The 19,247-nt window shown below is 43.9% G+C and overlaps 2 protein-coding genes across 2 annotated transcripts in view; both read right to left on the bottom strand.

The window, feature by feature from the left end:
• Positions 1-327: 327 nt before the first annotated feature.
• CRIP3 (cysteine rich protein 3) lies at positions 328-7,024 on the bottom strand. The gene is made up of 8 exons (XM_027838308.1): positions 6,957-7,024; positions 6,014-6,108; positions 4,814-4,871; positions 4,423-4,566; positions 1,860-1,931; positions 1,576-1,670; positions 1,168-1,225; positions 328-878 (listed from the first exon to the last, which is right to left on the bottom strand). Exons 1-8 carry the CDS (start codon positions 6,997-6,999, stop codon positions 817-819), a joined length of 627 nt encoding a protein of 208 aa, XP_027694109.1. The 5' UTR covers positions 7,000-7,024; the 3' UTR covers positions 328-816.
• A 2,894-nt stretch (positions 7,025-9,918) lies between these two features.
• ZNF318 (zinc finger protein 318) overlaps positions 9,919-19,247 on the bottom strand; it is a 71,744-nt gene continuing 62,415 nt past the window's right edge. Inside the window, exons 9-10 of the transcript XR_003566991.1 lie at positions 12,901-12,949; positions 9,919-9,980 (exon numbers count right to left, since the gene is read on the bottom strand). The gene's annotated coding sequence lies outside the window, so the exon portion shown is untranslated. The remainder of the gene's footprint in view (positions 9,981-12,900; positions 12,950-19,247) is intronic.

Below are 19,247 nucleotides of genomic sequence, written 5' to 3'. Positions count from 1 at the left end.
GTAAGTACTCTGGTCACCTGGAGCAGCTGGGCACATCCACAGCCCCGTCTGCGATGAAGCCCCAGTTCAGGGGGGAGAAAGGCAGGAAAGGCAGCTACGGGGCCTGGGATGCTTTGTTGGTCCCCGGAAGAAAAGGGCTACCTCCTCTCCATGGATGCTGCCGCCTGGAACTGCCCTACTAATGTGACTGCCTCACACTCCATCCCTAAGGAGGAACACTCAGTAGGCTTCTCTCTATTCCCCTCTTCCCAGCCAGTCCTCCCCTGCTATGCCCCACCCTGTGCCCCAGATTCCCAGGCCTAATGCCAAGAGAAGGGAAAGCTGAGATTAAAAGAGCAGACTCTTTTATTGGGTGAATTTCAAGGAAGGGGAGGGAGAAGGTAGAAGCACAGGGACGCCTAGAGAGAAAGGTGGCCATTCCTTGATGTCACTGAAGGGAGGGGATGGCACTGCCACCAGGGCAGCCCCGGCATGATTCCCCTTCTCCCCAATTCTTCCTCGTGAACTTGGGCTTTTCTGAAGCCAAGGTCTAGGGAACATGCTGAGTTTCACAGGAAGAGGAAGGGCATCCTCTCCCTCTTCCTGTACTACCACCTCTCATCCCTACATCATCAGATGCATGGCAGGTGCTATGGGGATAAGTGTAAGCCAGCAACCAGGATGGGGAATGGGGAATGAAGCCTGGAGGCTACCTGGAACACTGACCCCTGTCCAATCTGAAAGGATGGAAATCTCTGACCCTCTTGTTCAACCTGGGAGATGGAGAGAGCCTAGGAGGGACCCAGGACAGGGAAAACACATTCTTCTGTTAGCTTCTCAATCAGATTTCAACTCTATGGAGTCATAGATGTAGCAGCCCACGTCACCAATGTTCACACCTGGAGGGGTAAAAGAGTAGAGTCACCAAAGGCACTGGGGGGGAGAGACACTGGGGGAAAAGGGAAGAGGGAGGAGGTATAAGTGCAAGAGGGAAGGGAACTAAGGAGACAGTAGGAGAGAAGGGAAAGGAGGGCAGTAAGGAAGGGAGAGGGTAGGGGACTGGGGAGAAGTGGGCGTACACGAAGGAGTAGGCATTTTAATATACAAGGGAACTACATGCAAATCATGCATAAGCTATGCAAATGAAATGCATATCAGCATGGGGATTTCTGGGGTCGGGGCTCCCACCTTTGGGCCCAAACAGGTATCCGTAGCAAGGGATGTGGCAGTACGGGAAACCATCATGCTGGGAACACAGCGGGAATTTGGTTTAGTCCTACTCTAAATTCTTCTGCCCCACCTAGTCTCCACTTTTCTTCCAGGGCTCTCTCCAGCTTCCTGAGTCTCCCCTGCTCCCACTCCTCCTTCTTTCCCCTTCAGAGGTTACCTACAGCTTCAGTCAAATCATCTACCTTTTCTGAGCCTCAGTTTCCCCATCTATGAGATGAAGGGGTGGGACTAGATAATTGTCTCTCATGTTCTGTGGCTCTGAGGTTCTAGGAGAACTCTGAGACCCCTCCCCCAACTTTGCCTGTTTCTGACTCCCAATCTTCCCATGGCTCTCACTGTCCCACCTGCATTAATCCCTTGGCTTACCTCCGCATGGCTCCCTGCTGTTAGGGTCTTACGGCAGCGCTGGCATCGGAGACAGGGCCGATGCCAGTTCCTGCCCAGGGACATCACTTTCTCAGCTAGTAGAAAGAGAGGTCATGGTACCCAGAGGATGGCTAAGGGGTTGTTCCCTGTGCCTGGGCAGGAGTAACAGGAGGAGGAGGGCTCTGATCCCCCCTCCCACTCTCATGCAGTCTCTCCCAACCCCATTCCTGCCCATCCCAATGGCCCAGATCTGCCTCTGACCCCCTACTCCTACCTGAACTCACCAAAGTAAACAGGGTTCCCACAGCCAGGACACAGAGATGTCTCTCCAGCATATGTCTTCACCTGTGTTGGGCCTTAGGAAACAAAAGACTTTGGCTGGGCCTGGGGCTGGAAGCAATCTGCCCAAAGCCCTTTCTCATCATCACTGGAGCTGGGCAAAGGGATGGTCTGCTGAAGGGGCTAGTGCTTCTCTCCATTAAGAGCCCAAGTTCAAGGGGTGGAAAGCAGGGGCCTGACCCACCCATGAAGTGTCCTACTCCATCATCCCATCTTCCTGCCACACACACACACACACACACACACACACATCCTATATCTCAATATCATCCCCTCACCCACCCTCCTTCCTATCCATCAGGGGCCCTGGTCATCCTCCTCTTCGATGCCAAGGTGCCAACCCCCTCTCGCCCGCCTGCCTGGCCCCAATCAGCAGCAATTCAATCCGCAAGAAACTTGAGCTGGACATTGGAGCTGGGGCTCAGGGCAAGTGGTGTCAGGTGTTGAAGAACATGGTGTCACTGCCGATTTGGGCTGGGGAGGAACGGCAGGGAGTGGAGGCAGAGGGGACAAAAAGACGGGGCCGTGCACGTATTCCCACATCAAAACTCCATACACAGGCAAAGAGAAGAAGGGGAGAAGAAGTTAAAAGACAAAGATCACTATTGCCACATCTTTCCATAGCACTGGACTGAGTGACCTGGGTTTTATCCCAGATTAGCCACTGAATAGCTGTGTGACCTTAGTCAAGTCCACTTTAACCTCTCTACACCTCAGTTTCCTCATTCATAAACTGAGTGGGAGCTTAGGAATGAGGAAACTGAAGACCTTACAAGAGAAATGACCTGTCCAAGGTCACACAGATACTAAGAAGCAGATCTATAATACAAAGTAAAGTTTCCAACTCTCTCTGCTATGCACTAATTTGATTCTTCCCACTGCCTTGAAGTGTGCCACACACAGATGATTAATAATATATTATAATAATTATATAATATATATACATTATGTAGAAATATAGAAATAAAATTAACATATAAATACATATTATAACAAATACAACATATATAATATGTACGTATTATATAGAAACATAAAATAACTTTGTAAGATAAATAGTACATTATTATAAATAGAAAACATATATTCTATAAATATATAAAATAAAATAAATATTATTATAATAAATATATATTGCACACGGGAAGTCTTCCAGGTGTGTCTCTGAAGGCCCTCTTCTCTTCTTTCTGGGATATATTCTGCCCACAACTGGGGCTCCCATCCCTCAGCTGTGACATAGAGTATGTGAAGGGGATTAGGCAGGAACGGTAGGTTGGGACTATATAGGGGTGGGGTTTAAATCCCCTGCTGAGGAATTTTGTGTTTTCTCTTACAATAGGAGAAGACACAGGGATAACAGGAAGCCCCTGAACATTTCTGGGCAGGAAATGGAGCCCTCAGTATTGTTTCTTTGGCAGATAATTTTGGCAGCTTTGGGATGGATAGATGGATGGTCAAAGAGAGAGACTACAGTCAGGGTGGCTTTTACAATAATAGTGAGGTAAGGAATGAGAGATGAGAAGCCTGAGCCAGAGGCCATCAGAATAGAGAGAAGGGGATGAATTTGACAGTTGCTTTGAAGATGGAATCAATAAGATTTGATGACTCATGGCACATGGGGCAAGTAAAGGAAAGGGAAAAATCAAAGCGCTCCAAGGTTGTAAAGCTGGGTGAGCAGAAGGAAGGCATTCTCAATGGAAATAGGGAAGCTGAAGAGGGGGGAAGGATGGAGGGAAGGGGAGATTTAGGTCAAAACATACTAGTTTCTGTTTAGGACGTGTTAAGATGCCAATGGGACATCTATGAGGAGTTGTCCAGCAGTCAGTTGGAAATATAGGATGACATTTCGGGGGTGGGGAGATCAGAACTGGAAACAGATGCCATGAGAGCAGAGAAATCACCCTGTCCACCTCACAGAACTGGCATAAGTACCCAATGAGAGAGACTGGGAATGGATTTGTGATCTCATTGGTAAAAGGAACTCCAAAGTGAGCAAACTCCCTCTGCCAATTCAGGTCAGCACCTTCCAGCCCAACCCTCTTACAGCCTTAGAGCAGAGGTATCAAACTCTGACAGCTCCAATCAGATTAAAATGTAATTGAGAAATGTTTAATAAAATAAACAAAAATATAATACAGCATACAAAATGTCAACCTATGGTTTCCTAAGTCAATATGAGGGCCACAGGGATCTGTTTTGTATTTGAATTTCATGCTGCTGGTCTTAAGAGAGTTGCCCAGAGCATAGAGAGATTTGCCCAAGACCACACAGCCAATATGTCAGAGTTGAGCTCCAACCATGTCTTTGGAAAATATGACAGGAGGTGGCACAAATATTGCTATTATTTCTGACCCCAGAGATGAGGGTGGGTGATGAGGGTATTGGAGTGGAAAACCTCCTTTCCCAGTAATTCTGAACTCCCTGCTACCCCAGAAGGGGCAAGAAGCTGAGTTAGGGGTAAAGTTTTTCTGATGCTATATACTCCACTTACTCCAAAAGGGCACTTACTCCTCCTTGCCCTCTTGGCCTGAGGGAGGCCTGTCCTGCTCCTAGGTGGACTAAAGCTGCCAGCAGTCAAGGGCATGGTGGTGATGGTAGTTGGAGGACGGGGAAGATCTTCGATGTAGGTGCCCACCCCACCAATTTTGATTCCTGAAACCCAGAACAGAAAGGAAGAAGAGAGTAGGGGGTGAGAATGGGGGTGTCCAAGTATCCTCAGAAGATGCCCCTTGCCCAGCCCCAATGTCCTTTCTAGGAGCTGCTCCCTGCCCCTTCCCAAACCCATGGCTCCAGTTCTCAGGACCATCTCATCATATCCCCTCTTTTCAGGTCAGGATGAGACACTGCACTCTACTGCTTTCCTTCCCTCCCTCCATCCCTTGTGGGGACAGGCACTTACCCTGGGGTCCAAAGAGAACTGCATAACATGGTTTGTGACAATATGGCTTTCCATTATGCTGAATTCAGGGAGAAAGCAGGAATTGGAAAAAGTGGTGAAGTCACTGCAGAGATCCTATGGAGAATTCGCAGGAGACTCCCACCTCCACCCCATGTCCCTTATTTTCCAGCTGAGGGAAAGGCACAATCGACTCCAGTTTAGGGTCCTAAAGCCCCGATCCTCTCTGGACTGCCACCTCCATAATCTAAAGCTGTCTAGGGAGTCAGGGAGCACCTGTTCTCCATAATACCCAAAGAGTATTATGACTTATAATTGGAAGATGCTGATCACTCTATCCCTTCCAATCTGGCCTGGATCCTACAATTAATAGAAAAGGAAAGGGAATTTATCTGCTCCCAAATATGACTGGCCTGGGCAGGTACCATTTGGGGGTTCACCCAGGGCCAGCTGGGCACTGGGCTGACTCATGACCAACTGTGAAAGGAGAACATCAATGATCAGAAGACCAGAAGTTCCATTTAACCTTCCCTCCCTACCAGCCCTCCTTCTAACTCAACTCCTGGACCAGGATTTAAAATTAAATAGGGGTGAAGCTGAGCTTCCCTGTTGTCAAAGTTGATGCTAGGTGGTGAGAGGGTGTGGCATGGGAAATGGCAAACGATTAAAAAGTTCTTAGGGGCTGGAGGAGCTAGAACTGGGTTGGAGGTATGGGGGAAATGCCATAACTACAATGACAACAATAAAACATTTATATCGTGTTTACTATGTGCCAGATACTGTACTAAGAGCTTTACAATTATTATCTTATTGATCCTCATGACAACTCTGTGAGGTAGGTGCTATTATAGTCCTCATTTTATAGATAAGGAAACTGAGGCAAAGAGTGGTCATGTGACTTGCCCAGGGCATGCAGCTAGTAAGTTTCTAAGGCTAGATTTGAACTCAGGTTTTCCTGACTCTAGGCCCAGTGCTCTATTCACTGTGTGCCTTAGGGAGAGATTGACTTAGGGACAAGGGAGGGAGCTAAGGGCAGTCACATAACAGAGACACGATCCAGGCACAGAAAGAACAGCCAGGCAGGGCATTCAGGGCTGATAATCTGGACAGCCCTTATGCTTATCTCTCTACCCATTTGGGTCATACCAGCTTCTCTCTCCTCCCCTCCCTTCTCTTCTCCCACACTCCCAATAGGGGCCTCACCTCAGCATGTCCACCTGCAGCTAGGACATTGTGGCAGCGCTCACATTTCAGGCAGAATCGGTGCCAGTTCTGACCCAGGGAGCTCACCTTTTCAGCTATGTGAAGGAACAGAGTGGACAGTGGAGTGTTAGGATCTCGGTTTGCAGCTCAGCCCCTCGGGGACGTTAGTAATGTGATGAAAGGGGACAGATGGGTGTTGTAGAAGAGAATGTTCTCATTAGCCCTTTCTTCCTCAGCCCTTGAGGAGTCTTAGGGGACTTGGTAGAGACCACTCCTCATTCTCCCACTCTACCTAAACACTTCCCCTTACAGTGGGCCCAATATTTTGCAGCTTTGCCAGCTCCTGATACCCAATCTTAGGGCCAATTAACCCAAGAAGAAGTAAAGAGGGCCTCCAGGGTCCCAGCCCCATTCCTGGGAGTCTACTCCAGGCAATGGGGGTTAGGGATAAGAGATAGATCCCCTACTCCAGCCCCTACCCAGTCAGCCAGGGATATCATACAGTACCAACCGCAAAGGAGTGGAAATCCTGGGGCCTCATATCCTTTCCCATCCCCTTTCCTTTCCTCAGGTCCTGGGACCTCCCGGGATCTATCATATCCTAAATTACTTCCTACAATTGCCTCCCCAAATAACCCCTCCCAGTGTCTTCACCAAATTTTCATCCCACAGTCCCTCCTATGTATAACTCATGGTCTCCTCCATACTTTGCTCCCAAGATATCCCCAAAACTTGGTTACCAGAGTCTTCCATAACTTCTTTATATGCAGGATTTCCTCCACAAGCTGCCTCCCAAGGTATCCCCCAAATTCTCTCCATTCCAAGAACTCCCCAAAACTCACTCCCAGAGTCTCCCTCAAATTTTCTAAACTTCTTCAAACTTTGGTTCCAGCATCTCCCCTAAACCCATCCCTGGGTCTCTCCCAGACTCCCCTGGCCTCACCAAAGAACACAGGCTGCTGGCACCGCGGGCAAGTCCAGCTCATGGCTCCCTCCCGTTGCAGAGCTGCTCTGGGCTCCGCGGCTCCAGGCGCCTGCGACTTAAACCCACTCGGGCTCCCTTCCCTCCCCGCCCACTGCTGCACTCCCCGTCCTCATTGGGCATTGGCTGCTGTGTCTCAGTTACTATTGGCTGTTGGGAGTTTTAGCCTCCTCTACCTGGAGACTCTGGGCTTCTTTACTGACATGCCGGAATGTGAATTTTCTTGAGGTGGGAGGGATAGAGGTTGCTGGAGGTGATGGACATCAAGTCGAGGTTCAGAGGTGGTGTGAGGGTTCTGTAAAAGCTTCCCTCCCTGAGGCTGGGACACCAGTGTAATACTCCCCTCCAGGCAGGCTGAGGAGCAGCTCATCAGTGTGGAGGGTGTGGACCCTGTACCCAGGAGGAATCTGGACTACCAGGATGAGAATCTACCTGGAATTTTGAAGACGTGGAGAGAAAAGTGTGTGTGTATAGAAATATCTGCAATACCAGTAAAACAGGAAGATAAGTTCAAAGGTGACCTGAGACACTTCGTAGCTGTATGACTCTGGGCAAGTCACTTAACATGTTTGCCTCAGTTTTGCCCTATGTGAAGTGGGGATAATAATCTACCTCCCAGGCTTTTTGAGGATCAAACGAGATAATAATTGTAAAATGCCTGACACATAATAAACACCATTTAAATGTTAGTTATTTAAAAAAAATAAATGTTTGTTATTATTATTATTAGTGGATAGAAACCTGACCCCTGAGTCAGGAAGAACTGGGATCAAGTCCCTGACCCTGACACATACTTGCTGTGGGACCCTGGGCAAGTCTCTTAACATCTAAGATTATCAATTGCACATCTTAGGCAAAGGGAGTTTCCTTACTGAGAGTTCCTTACACTAATTCAGGCAGTTCCCAAATTTTGTCTCAGGAGGCCTTTATAGACATAAAAATTATTGAAGACCTCAAAGAGCTTTCTTCATTTGGATTATGTCTATCAATATTTACTCTATTAGAAATTAAAACTGATAACATTTTATTTATCAATTCATTTAAAATAACAATAAACCCATTACATATTAATATAAATAACATTTTGAGGAAAAATAAGTATATTTTCCAAAACAAAAAAATAGTGATAATAGTGACATTGTTTTACATATTTCTGAAATCTAATGTTTAGCTTAATAGAAGACAGCTGGATTCTCATATCTACTTCTTCTTCTTCTTTTTTTTGGGGGGGGGGGTGTGAGGCAATTGGGGTTAAGTGATTTGCCCAGAGTCACACAGCTAGTAAGTGTTAAGTGTCTGAGGTCAGATTTGAACTCAGGTCCTCCTGACTCCAGGGGTGGGGCTCTATCTACTGAACCATCATACCTACTTTTGCATTCAATCTGTTGCAATATGTTATTGTAGATGAAGTGTATGAAAAAAATCTAGCCACACACAAATATGAAGTTGGAAAAGGGAGGGGTATTTTAATAGGAAAATAATATCAGTATTATTCTGAAAATATTTTTTACCTCATGGACCCTCTTAAAGAATCTCTGGAATTCCCAGGAGTCCACAGTCCATACTTTGAGAACTGCTGTATTAGTTCATAAGGTCTGAACAGAATCTCTGTGAGGGCAGGGAATGTGTTGTTTTTGTCTTTGCAGCCCTAGTACAATGTCTTACGCATAGCAAGTACTTAATGTCTGTCAAGCTATTGGTAGTTTCTTTAATATTCATAATGCTTAATATGGACCTGGAATTTAATAGGAAAACAGCCCATCTTTTCAACATTAGTTCTCTGGTAGTGCCATTTGGCTGTGAATCATGGAACACCCACAATCTCTGAAGATTCAAAATTGTGGGTGCCTCCAAAGGGCAATGGAAATACTCAGGGTGGGTATAAGAAGGCTGTGGCATATTATTAATGATGACTTGCACGTAAGAAGTGCCATGAAACATATTCATCAAGAACATTTAGGACTGGAAAACGAGGTAGGCTAGTGAATGGGGAGACCCAGGAATGACAGACAGCCTGAGTACTGTACTTATATGCACAAAACAGTAGAAGGCCTCCAGTAAATTGTGTCAATCCTTTAAGGAGCATTTATGGAAGGACTTGGACAAGAATCACATGGAATGAGAAAACATGGAGGCATTGTAATCTCTCTGCCTTGGTGGTGGGAGCACCTTCTCCTGTAAGATCCTGGATCTACCCAACTTTCGAAGAGTAACAACCCTAAACGTCTCTTAGTTTAGGAATAAAATATGCCTATTCAAAAAGCCCATACTAGAGCTCTCCTCTAATGCCTCATCTTGGCCAGGAGATGCCTTAGAGTTCCTGAATCCACTATGAGCAGAGCACAACCTTTGTTAGATGTCACGAAGCTGGAAATGCATTGATCTCCAGAGCCATAACTAGGGCAAAGCAACTGGGGCTTTGTTCCAGGGTTCTAAAATTCAGAGGGCTGAGAACACTTGTACTCTTTCTGCAGCAGAGAAGCAATTGAACTTAGCACCTACATGTTGTTGTTGTCTTTCAGTCATTTTTCAGTTGCATCCTACTCTTCATGACTGCATTTGGGGTTTCCTTGGCAAGATACCCAAGTGGGTTGCCATTTCCTTCTCCAGCTCATTTTACAGATGAGGAGACTGAGGCAGACAAGGTTAAGTGACTTACTCAGGATCACACAGCTAGTAAATATATGAGGCTGGATTTGAACTCAAGTATTCCTGACTGAAGCTCTATCCACTGTACCACACAACTGCCCTAGCACCTATATGGTAAGGTAATTAATAAAAATAGGAAAATACCAGATGATGAGCTTCCTTTCCTGATGCCAGTTAAACCAGGGGAGCTCCTCCAAAGCCTCGTCTTGTCTCCCCCCCACCCCGGGACCTGAGCTTCTGAGAAACCTACCGACAGCAGCTTCACAGCATCCTAGCATCTGTTTCCTCCTCACACAGGGCTGTGTTCCCTTGTCTCCTGCCAAGAGGACAAGAATTCTACAACAAGAAAACAAACTAAGACAAAAACCCAAATAGTGAAATATAAAAATAGATCAATGTTTTATAGACCGGGGCGGAAAAGAATTTCAAGTGCTTAAAATTATCTTCCTCCTTCTAAATTGATTATTAGAGATCTACTGGTCTCATTGACAGATTGTGTGTCTGTCATTTGAGGATCAACCTAGTTAAATTCAGGGAGGGGGTCACCTGATGATTTTTTTTTCTTCCACAGCAATTCATAAAGACCTTTGACTTGGGGCAGCTAGATGGTGCTCCATGGCGTTCTATCCATGGAGCAACGGATAGAATACTGACTCTGGAGTCAGGAGGACCTGAATTCAAAACTGACCTCAGACACCTGACACTTACTAGCTGTGTGATGTAGGCAGGTCATTTAACCCTGATTGCCTCACAAAAACAAACAAACAAACAAACCTTGACTCAGGCATGGAGGAGTGGTGCTGGACATCCACAGAGGGAGAAGCACCCTGCATCTGATGTTTAATTGCCTTTTTGAGTAAATCAGTCCACAACCCTGGCTTCAGTTCACTCCTCACTGTTGTTGCTGGACCTTTGGTCTCCAAGAGGACCAATGACATCACCAAGGTGATGTCTTAACTGGTGAATGAATTGGATTTAAGTGAGGCAGAGCTGCACAAAGTCATCAGCCTCACTCCCTCCTCCACAGTCATTGAAGTCCAGGGACAAGACAAAGGTCAAGATGTCTGGTGATGGCCCCGGATGCAGTGGGTGGCCTTGGCCTTTCTGTATTAAGGTCTTTGTCAGGTCTCAGTTTGTCTGAGTCAATGCCCATTCAATGACTAAGGACTAGGTAAGAACTGAGACAAAAGATGGCTTCGTTTGTTATCACAAAAATTTAAATCTGGGAGCGGAAGGCCCTCAGAGTTTCTGGTCAGAACAGAAAACAATGTTGGACTACATCAGAAGAGAAGAGGAAGGGAATAAGCATTTATTAAGTACCTAACACGTGCTGTGCTAAGCACTTTACAAGTGTTATCTCGTTTGATCCTCATAACAAGGTAGGTGCTGTTATTATCCCCATTTTACAGATGAGGGAACTGAGGCAAACTTAAGTGACTTGCCCAGGATCATGCAGCTACAAAGTGTATGAGGTCAGATTTGAACTCAGGTCTTCCTGACTCCAGGCCCAACATTCTGTCCACTGCAACTCTTTGCATTGTAGCCCACTCTTTTGATTAATCTTAGCAGTGACAAATCTTTGTCCTTTCTGGGTCGATACCTGTAGATCTATGATTCTGTCATTGATAATATTACAGAAATATTTAATAGCAAATATTTGCTTGGTGCATAAGTTTGTCTGCTCACAGAATGATCACATTTGTCATATTAAATTTAAAAGTGTAGAATAATTACACATTTCCTAATGGAGTTACTTCCCCCCCAAATATGTTATTTGATTTTTCAATTACATGTAATAATTTTTAACATTTGGGTTTTTTTTAATTTTGAGTTCCAAATTTTCTCTCTCCTTTCCCACCCTCTTCATTAAGAAGGTAAGTAATTTGATACAGGTTATACATGTGTAGTTATGCAAAAATATTTCCATATTAGTCATGTTGTGAAAGAAAACAGACTAAAAAATAAATAAAAAAATAAAGAAAGTTTTTAAAAAGTATGCTTTGATCTTCATTCAGACTCCATCAGTTCTTTCTCTGGAGGTAGATAGCATTTTTCATCATGGGTCCTTTAGAATCGTCTGAGACAATTGTATTGTATTGTATTGTATCTAGACCATTGTATTGCTTGAGAATAGCTAAATCATTCACAGTTGATCATCATACAATATTGTTGTTACTGTGTACAATGTTCTCCTGGTTCTTCTCACTTCACTTTATATTTGGTCATGTAAGGCTTCCCAGGTTTTTCTGAAATCTGCCTATTCATCATTTCTTGTAGAACAATAGTATTCCATCACAATCATATATCACAACTTGTTCCGTCATTTCCCAATTGCTGGGCATCCCCTCAATTTCCGGTTCTTTACCACCATCACAAAAAGAACTACTATAAATATTTTTGAACACATAAGCCCTTTAAATATATATATATATGTGTGTGTGTGTGTATATACATATACATATATATATATATATATATCTTTGGGATATAGACCTAGTATGCTGGGTCAAAGGGTATGCACAGTTTTATAGCCTTTGGGGCATATTTCCAAATTGCTAATGGAGTTTACCTTTAAAATATACATTTTGTTACAAATAGCACTATAAGGGAAGGTGATGAGTTTTAACTGTGCAAATTAGCCTGTTGTTACTTCATTTGAAATAACTCAGCGTCTTCTCCCCTTGTAAATCACACTCATAGAGTGGCTCCACTGGCAGATAGGTATCCCTTAGGTTGCTCTGTGAATCCACATTACTAAAACTACAGCTCACAGACCCCCACTGATATATTTACCTTTCAGTAGTCCGCCAAAGGACATGATTAAGTCAAAGCAAAGGCATTTACTGCACTAATATAGGAAGGAGATTTATAATAGAATGTTTCCTCCATAAACCATACAGTCCCAGAGACATACACACCATCACTGAGGAGAGTAAGCAAGTACAGAGATCACCACTAAGGGGCTTGCATATGAGGAACATGTGTGGATGGGAAACTCACTCCAACACAGCAAGGTCCCTAATGTCAAGTCCCTAATGTCAATGGATAGAGGAAAGACTAGAAGCAGGGAAATAAGTTAAGGCGCATTCTGTAGCTAAGCAAAGAGCATTGCCTCTGCAGGCAACTGCAGTGATGCTTAGAATATCTTTGGATCTCCTCATTTGGAACTGCTTTCAGAAACCATTTCGGAGCCACCTAAGAAAACAAGAATTAGCTCTTCATAGGCTTATTTTTGTCCAAATATGGCATTACTCACCAGGCCTGACTCCAAATGAATTTCAGCTGTTTCCAATAATCAAATCCATCTATAAAGGACAAGAATTTGTCACTGTAAACATTCTTCAAAGGAATAGGCTGTAATCCCATTATTGGCATAAACCTCAAAGACTCGAAAGATAAAAAAAAGAAAGGTCCAGTATATACTCCAGCATTCATAGCAGCATTTTTTTTTTTTGTGGTGGTGGGAGGAGATGATTGCAATCAAAGTCGCTGCTCCATGACTTTAGCGGGACAAATTACAAATGTGAATGAAATAGAATGTGAAGTAAGAAATTACCAATATGAAGAATTCAGAGAAATGTGTATTACTTGTATGAACTGATACAGTGAACAGAACCAGAACAATGACCAAAATAACGTAAACAAAATGAACATTAAGAGAAAGTTGAACTCTGAATAGATAACCAATTTTTGCCCTAGAGAACAGACAAAGTAACATACTTTCCTCTTCTCACAAGAGAAGTAGGAAACCACAGGGCATAATATCACGTAGCCAGGTCATGTCAAGTCAATAATATTTATTAAGTACCTATTATCATATGCCAGGCACTATGCGAAGTTCCAAGGATACAAAGAAAGGCAAAAGACAGTTCCTGTCCTCAGGGAGCTTACAGTCTAATAGAGGAGACAACATGCAAATCAGTTAAATTACAAAATAAATTGGAGATGATCTCAGAGGGAAAGCACTAAGATTAAAGACTAAGAAGGGCTTCTTGCAGAAAATGGGACTTTAATTGAGATTTGATGGAAGCCAGGAGGTAGAGACGAGGAAGGAGAGTTTGAGGCATGGGGGACAGTCAGTGAAAATGCCCAGAGTCAAGAGATGGAGTGTTTTGTGTGAGAAATAGCAAGGGTGCCACTGTCACTTGATCACAGAGTATGGAGAGAAGACAGACTGTACCAGTTGTTTTTGCTTAATTGTTTTTCTTTATTACAAGTGAGGATCTAATGCTTAGGGAAGCAATTTAGAGTGGGGGAGGTCCTATATCCAGAAATTCCTATGATGTGAAAACAAAAGATAACAATAAAATTTTCAAGGGTATTGATCAAGGAATACCCCTGACCAACTTGGCAAGCATTTGTTTTGGACTTGTGATTTGAACTAACTATGGAAGAGATGGGTATATATCACCTGGCTGTCTCATGGAGGCTATGACAAGGATGAATTAGTTGGCTCTAACCACTTTAGAACTAGGTCTATGATCCTATGTCTGTTAACACTTAGTAGATGGACATATCATTGGAGGAGGAACCACCCTTTGTGCCAGCTTTTAAAATGATTCTTTAATCACACCCTTTCTTTTTCTCTCTTTTCGTTTTCTGAGTACAGGTCAGAGATCTACTTGAGAATGGACTTTGGTTAGTGGGGGGCACCTGCACATTGGCATGCCTTCCCAGTACCCCACTCCAGACACCCACCTTGGCCCTAGAGATAGTTGGGAGCGGGGTGGCATATTTTTCCTTGGACCTCACCCTGGAAAAGCTGTGAATGAGTTGCACATGCTCTCATGCTCTCAACTGTGGAGCAGCTGTGGAGTGAGGAGTTATTGTGGTCTCAAGAGTGAGAGTTCCTCTATGCCCAAAGGGCTATAAAAATGTGCATACCCTTTGACCCAGCAATAGCACTTCTAGGACTGTATCCCAAAGAGATCATACAAATGGGAAAAGGACCAACTTGTACAAAAATATTTATAGCAGCTCCTTTTTGTGGTGGCCAAGAATTGGAAATTGAGGGGATGCCCATCAATTGGGGAATGGCTGAACAAGTTGTGGTATATGAATGTAATGGAATACTATTGTGCTGTAAGAAATGATGAGGGGCAGCTAGGTGGTACAGTGGATAGAGCTCCAGCCTTGGAGTAAGGAGGACCTGAGTTCAAATCTGACCTCAGACACTTGACACTTACTAGCTGTGTGACCCTGGGCAAGTCACTTAACCCCGATTGCCTCACCAAAAAGAAAAAAAAAAGAAATGATGAGCAGGCTGACTTCAGAAAAACCTGGAAAGACTTGTATGGACTGATGCTGAGTGAAGTGAGCAGAACCAGGAGAACATTGTACACAGTAACAGCCACGTTATTCAATGACTAACTTTGATAGACTTAGCCCTTCTCAGCAATGCAAGGATCTAAGACATACCCAAGGGTCTTCTGATGGAAAATGCTATCCACATCCAGAGAAAGAACTATGGAGTTTGAATGCAGATCAAAGCATACTATTGGCTCTTTTTTTCCCTCTGTTTTGTTTTGTTTCTTCTTTCTTGTGGTTCCTCCTATTGGTTCTAATTCTTCTTTACAACATGACTAATGTGAAAATATGTTTAATAGGAATATATATGTATAGCCTATATCAGATTGTGAGCCATCTTGGGGAAGGAGGGGGAGAAAAATTTTAAACTCAAAAGCTTATGGAAGTGATCGTTGATAAATCAAAATAAATTAATAAAAAAAAAAAGATTTAAAAAAAAGAAAGAGTGAGAATTCCTGAATTCTAGCTTCTTGCAAGAGTATCAAATACCTAAACCTCAAGCCTTGGGGGTTAAGTAGGGAAGAGTTTCTGGTCATCATGATCCTCAACAGGAAAGAGAAAGGGAATTCCTGCACAGTGTCATGCTTTTGCATCAACCACTAGTTCTATTTCCAGCCTGATCCCCATTACCATCACTAAGGGGGCAATCGCCAAAGAGGTCCACCTTCCTCTCTGCTTACCCACTGCCACCTGCTGGCAGGTGAGCCAAAGAACTCCAGAAGTAGCAGTTCACCCTAGACCCCAAGTTCAGTTGCCAGGGCAACCACCACCACCATCATCCTGGGAATTGGCCCCTGTGGAGATGCTGCCTGTCCATTGCCTCTAGAGGTGCTGTAGCCAAAGCAACTTTAGATCCAGAAAAGAAAGTTCTCACCACCAAAGAAAGTCCTTGAACCATCATCAAATGATTCAACATCAGAAACTGATTTTGTCAGTGGAAATGACATTAAAGATACATGATGATTTGCTTTGCTGCTTACACCCTGCAGATCACAGGACTTTTCCATATGACTTGCAGTGGAAACTTTCTGTGTAGGCTGTATCCTCTGTTAGAATGTGAGCTACTTGAGAACCAGCATGCACATCTGCCTTTTTATTTGTATCCATAAGCACGTAAATGTTTTTTCATTCACCCTTTCAAGAGAGAAAAGGCTAAAGCACCAACTGATGCTCCAAAACTAAAGGAGTAACAGGGGTATCTGAGCCATGATATTGGGAGCAAAAGCCCGGAACTTGATTACTATGGTTTTCTTTTTTTAATTATAAAGCTACCTTTAATGCTCTGGGGTAAGCCCTACTGGAATAAAAGCCCCCTCTTCCCCAGGAATGCCTCGGAGGCTGCCTGGGGAGGAAGGACATACAGAGGGCACTCACTGTAAACATCAGCCCCTGTGTAGCCCCAAGTGTGAAAGAACTGGCTCCAGGCATACCAACAATAAGCAAAAGAGATGGGCACAAGCCATGGAGTTACTTGGTTTTTTTCTTCTCATTGGCTTTTTTCTGCTTCTGTTGTGTGATCTCTGAACTCTGCTGTTGGGCAGCGGCAGAGCGCCCCTTCATGCTGACATTTTCCCTTACCCCACTTGCTTTACTTTCCATGTTCTTTTGGCAGGCAAGCTCACACTGGTTGGGGTAGGATTGGTCATGGCTCCCGTGGCAGCTCCAGCCAGACTCAGTGGCTTCCGCTTCTTTTCTTCCAATGTCACCATGTGTTCTTTTAGCAGTGCAGGTCTGATGGGAAAGGGAGCTGCTATTCCAACAGCCCCAAACTTGTCTCTTTTCCTGGGGAATCCAAGTCCTCCGGGCGGTACCATAGGATTGGAAGCCTCTATGGGTGCCTGGGGAAGTGGAACTCACTGGAAAGCTGTGGGTGGGGAAGCAGGGGCCTCTCTAGCAACTCCAAATTCCTTATCTTCCTAGAAGGAGCTCAAGCCCTGAGGATAGCACCATAAGGGAGGATGCCTGTATCAGTCTCTGGGATGAAAGTGGGACCCACCGGAATATTGGAAAATTGACTCACTAGTAACCCCAAGTCATTTTCCTTGTGAGAGGGGGCCAGCAGGCAAAGGGCAGTGCCACAGGGCAGTGCAATGAATCCAGACAATTGTAAGACCCTGGAGAAAAGTAGAACTCAACAGAAAGGGAGAACCATACCGATTCAAAGCTACTTTGAGTCCTTAATGTGTTTTCTACATTTTCTGTGGGTTGAAACAAAGACTGTCCTACAATGGACATATGCATTGTTACCCTGAATAGCAAATGGGATCTGAGGACTCTTATTTCCCTACATATGAAGAGACTTATACACAAACAATTTTTGAGATTTCCTAGATGAAACTCTTATGCAATATGATACAAAGAAAGCAATTTTGCCTCTGAAATTAAATCTGGTTAGTATAAATCTTGAGTTTGGAGCAGGCTTTGTGAATAAATGGTTCTTCTATTGCTGGTGTTGGGCTGGTGATACTGTCATTGTATAACTAACCAGGCATACAATGTGATCTAATAGACTTGGAATTGTGAGGCCTAGGTTAGAATCTTGCATCTGACACTTGTTTGTGTGACCCTGGGCTATTCACTTTGCTATCTTGTGCTTCCATTTCCTTATTTTTAATGGAATACATGAGGTTCTTTTAAAGAAAACTGTCAAATGTAATTTAAATATAAGTATAGGTGTATGGTGTTCTAAGAATATTTCCATCCAAGATGCCTGCTTTGGTGGGCCATGAAATACTTCTTAGCATACCTCTTCTTTGTGATCTCATGTTAGCAGCCCATATCTCCACTGCTCTGCCCAGAGCCCAGACGTCCAGCTCCATCATCAAGAAGCAAAGAAGACTTGTGTGCTAAGGAGGCTCCTACCTCAACACCAATTCCAAATTCTATGTCTCACCAATCTACCAATCCTGTTGTATTGGCTTACTTTAGTCATTCAGGCTTACCACCTCAGATATAAGTACCATCAGGCTACCTCCTCTTAGAGTATCATCCCAACTTTAAATGGTTTTATTTCTCCTCAGGCCAACTCCAACCAAATTCATTCAACATCTAGCTCATGCTACTTTGGAACTCCCAGTTTGTTCCCAATAACCTTTCCTGCGCACTCAAACTAATAAAAATTCCAAACTCTACCACTATCCTTTAATGACCTCTCCTCTTAGGTCCAAACTAGTCATCTATATTACCCTCTCATACTCATTGTTGTCATCTACTGTCCTCCTATTTATTTCTCCAAGTTTCACTATGGCTTCAGTACCTGGTTCATGGTCCTCTTCTCTACTTCATCCCTTGCTATAATTTTTGGGTCCTTCAGTATTCATGTGGTTAAGCCTTCTAGCAATTTGACCCCATACTTCTTTAAGGAAGGAAGGAAGCAACTTATTAAGTATCTACTATTTGCCAGGTGGCTTATTATAGATTATTTCATCTGATCCTCACAACAACCCTAGGAGGTAGGTGTTATTATTATCCTCATTTTACAGTTCAGGAAATTGAGGCAGAGGTTAAGAGACTTGTCCAAGGTCACCACATAGCTAGTGTCTGAGGCCAGATTTGAACTCAAGTCTTCCTGACTCCAAGCCTAGTGTTCTATCCTGCTGCTTGTGGGTTCTTCACTTGCAGCAGGAGTTTTAAGACTCAAGAGAGAAGATGGAGAAAGGAGAGGTGTCAGTAGCACAGTCATGGCAAATCAGTGATTACAATGTATGAAGTCCCCTTATTCGAGGCCATGTGAGGGGATCTCTCCATGGAAAAAATGGAGAGGTATGTAACTGTTTTATTGCAGGTGCTCACTCTGATAGTTGGAGAGAAAAATCGTCTCTAGGAATGGATGTGTCCTAACCCTACTTAACTTTCCCTTGTGTTTTTCTATTCTGCTAAAGAATACATTTGACCAGATTCTCATAAACATCTGTTGTTGACCCTATTCCCCTTTTTTGAAGCATGAAGACATGGGACAACTCGCTCTGGGAACCACATAGGTGAGAGTGAGATTTGTAGGGTAACTCTCAGTCCATTGTTAGAGATCTGTTCTCTAACTGGAGGCATAAACACAAGTCATTTCCTAACTATACTTCCAAGTGCAAGATTACTATGGATTTGGGCCTTTTAAAAAATGGCCTCACAGACAAGAACATAATAGTAAATTGAAGCTTATACATTCACCTGGACTAATCCTAGAAAAATTCCAAAATAAATCTGTTATAGCCTGTGCTTAGGGTGTTGCAAACATGGGTAGCAGGAACCCCAAATCACGCCCAGGCACTCAGTGTACAATGGATATGGCTATTGGACGAC

The sequence above is a fragment of the Vombatus ursinus genome, unplaced genomic scaffold (genome assembly GCF_900497805.2).
Source record: "Vombatus ursinus unplaced genomic scaffold, bare-nosed wombat genome assembly UNPS02014826.1, whole genome shotgun sequence".
In the NCBI taxonomy this organism is placed as follows: Eukaryota; Metazoa; Chordata; class Mammalia; order Diprotodontia; family Vombatidae; genus Vombatus; species Vombatus ursinus.
Note: the sequence above shows the minus strand (reverse complement) of the source record. Positions and strands in the feature narration are given on the sequence as shown.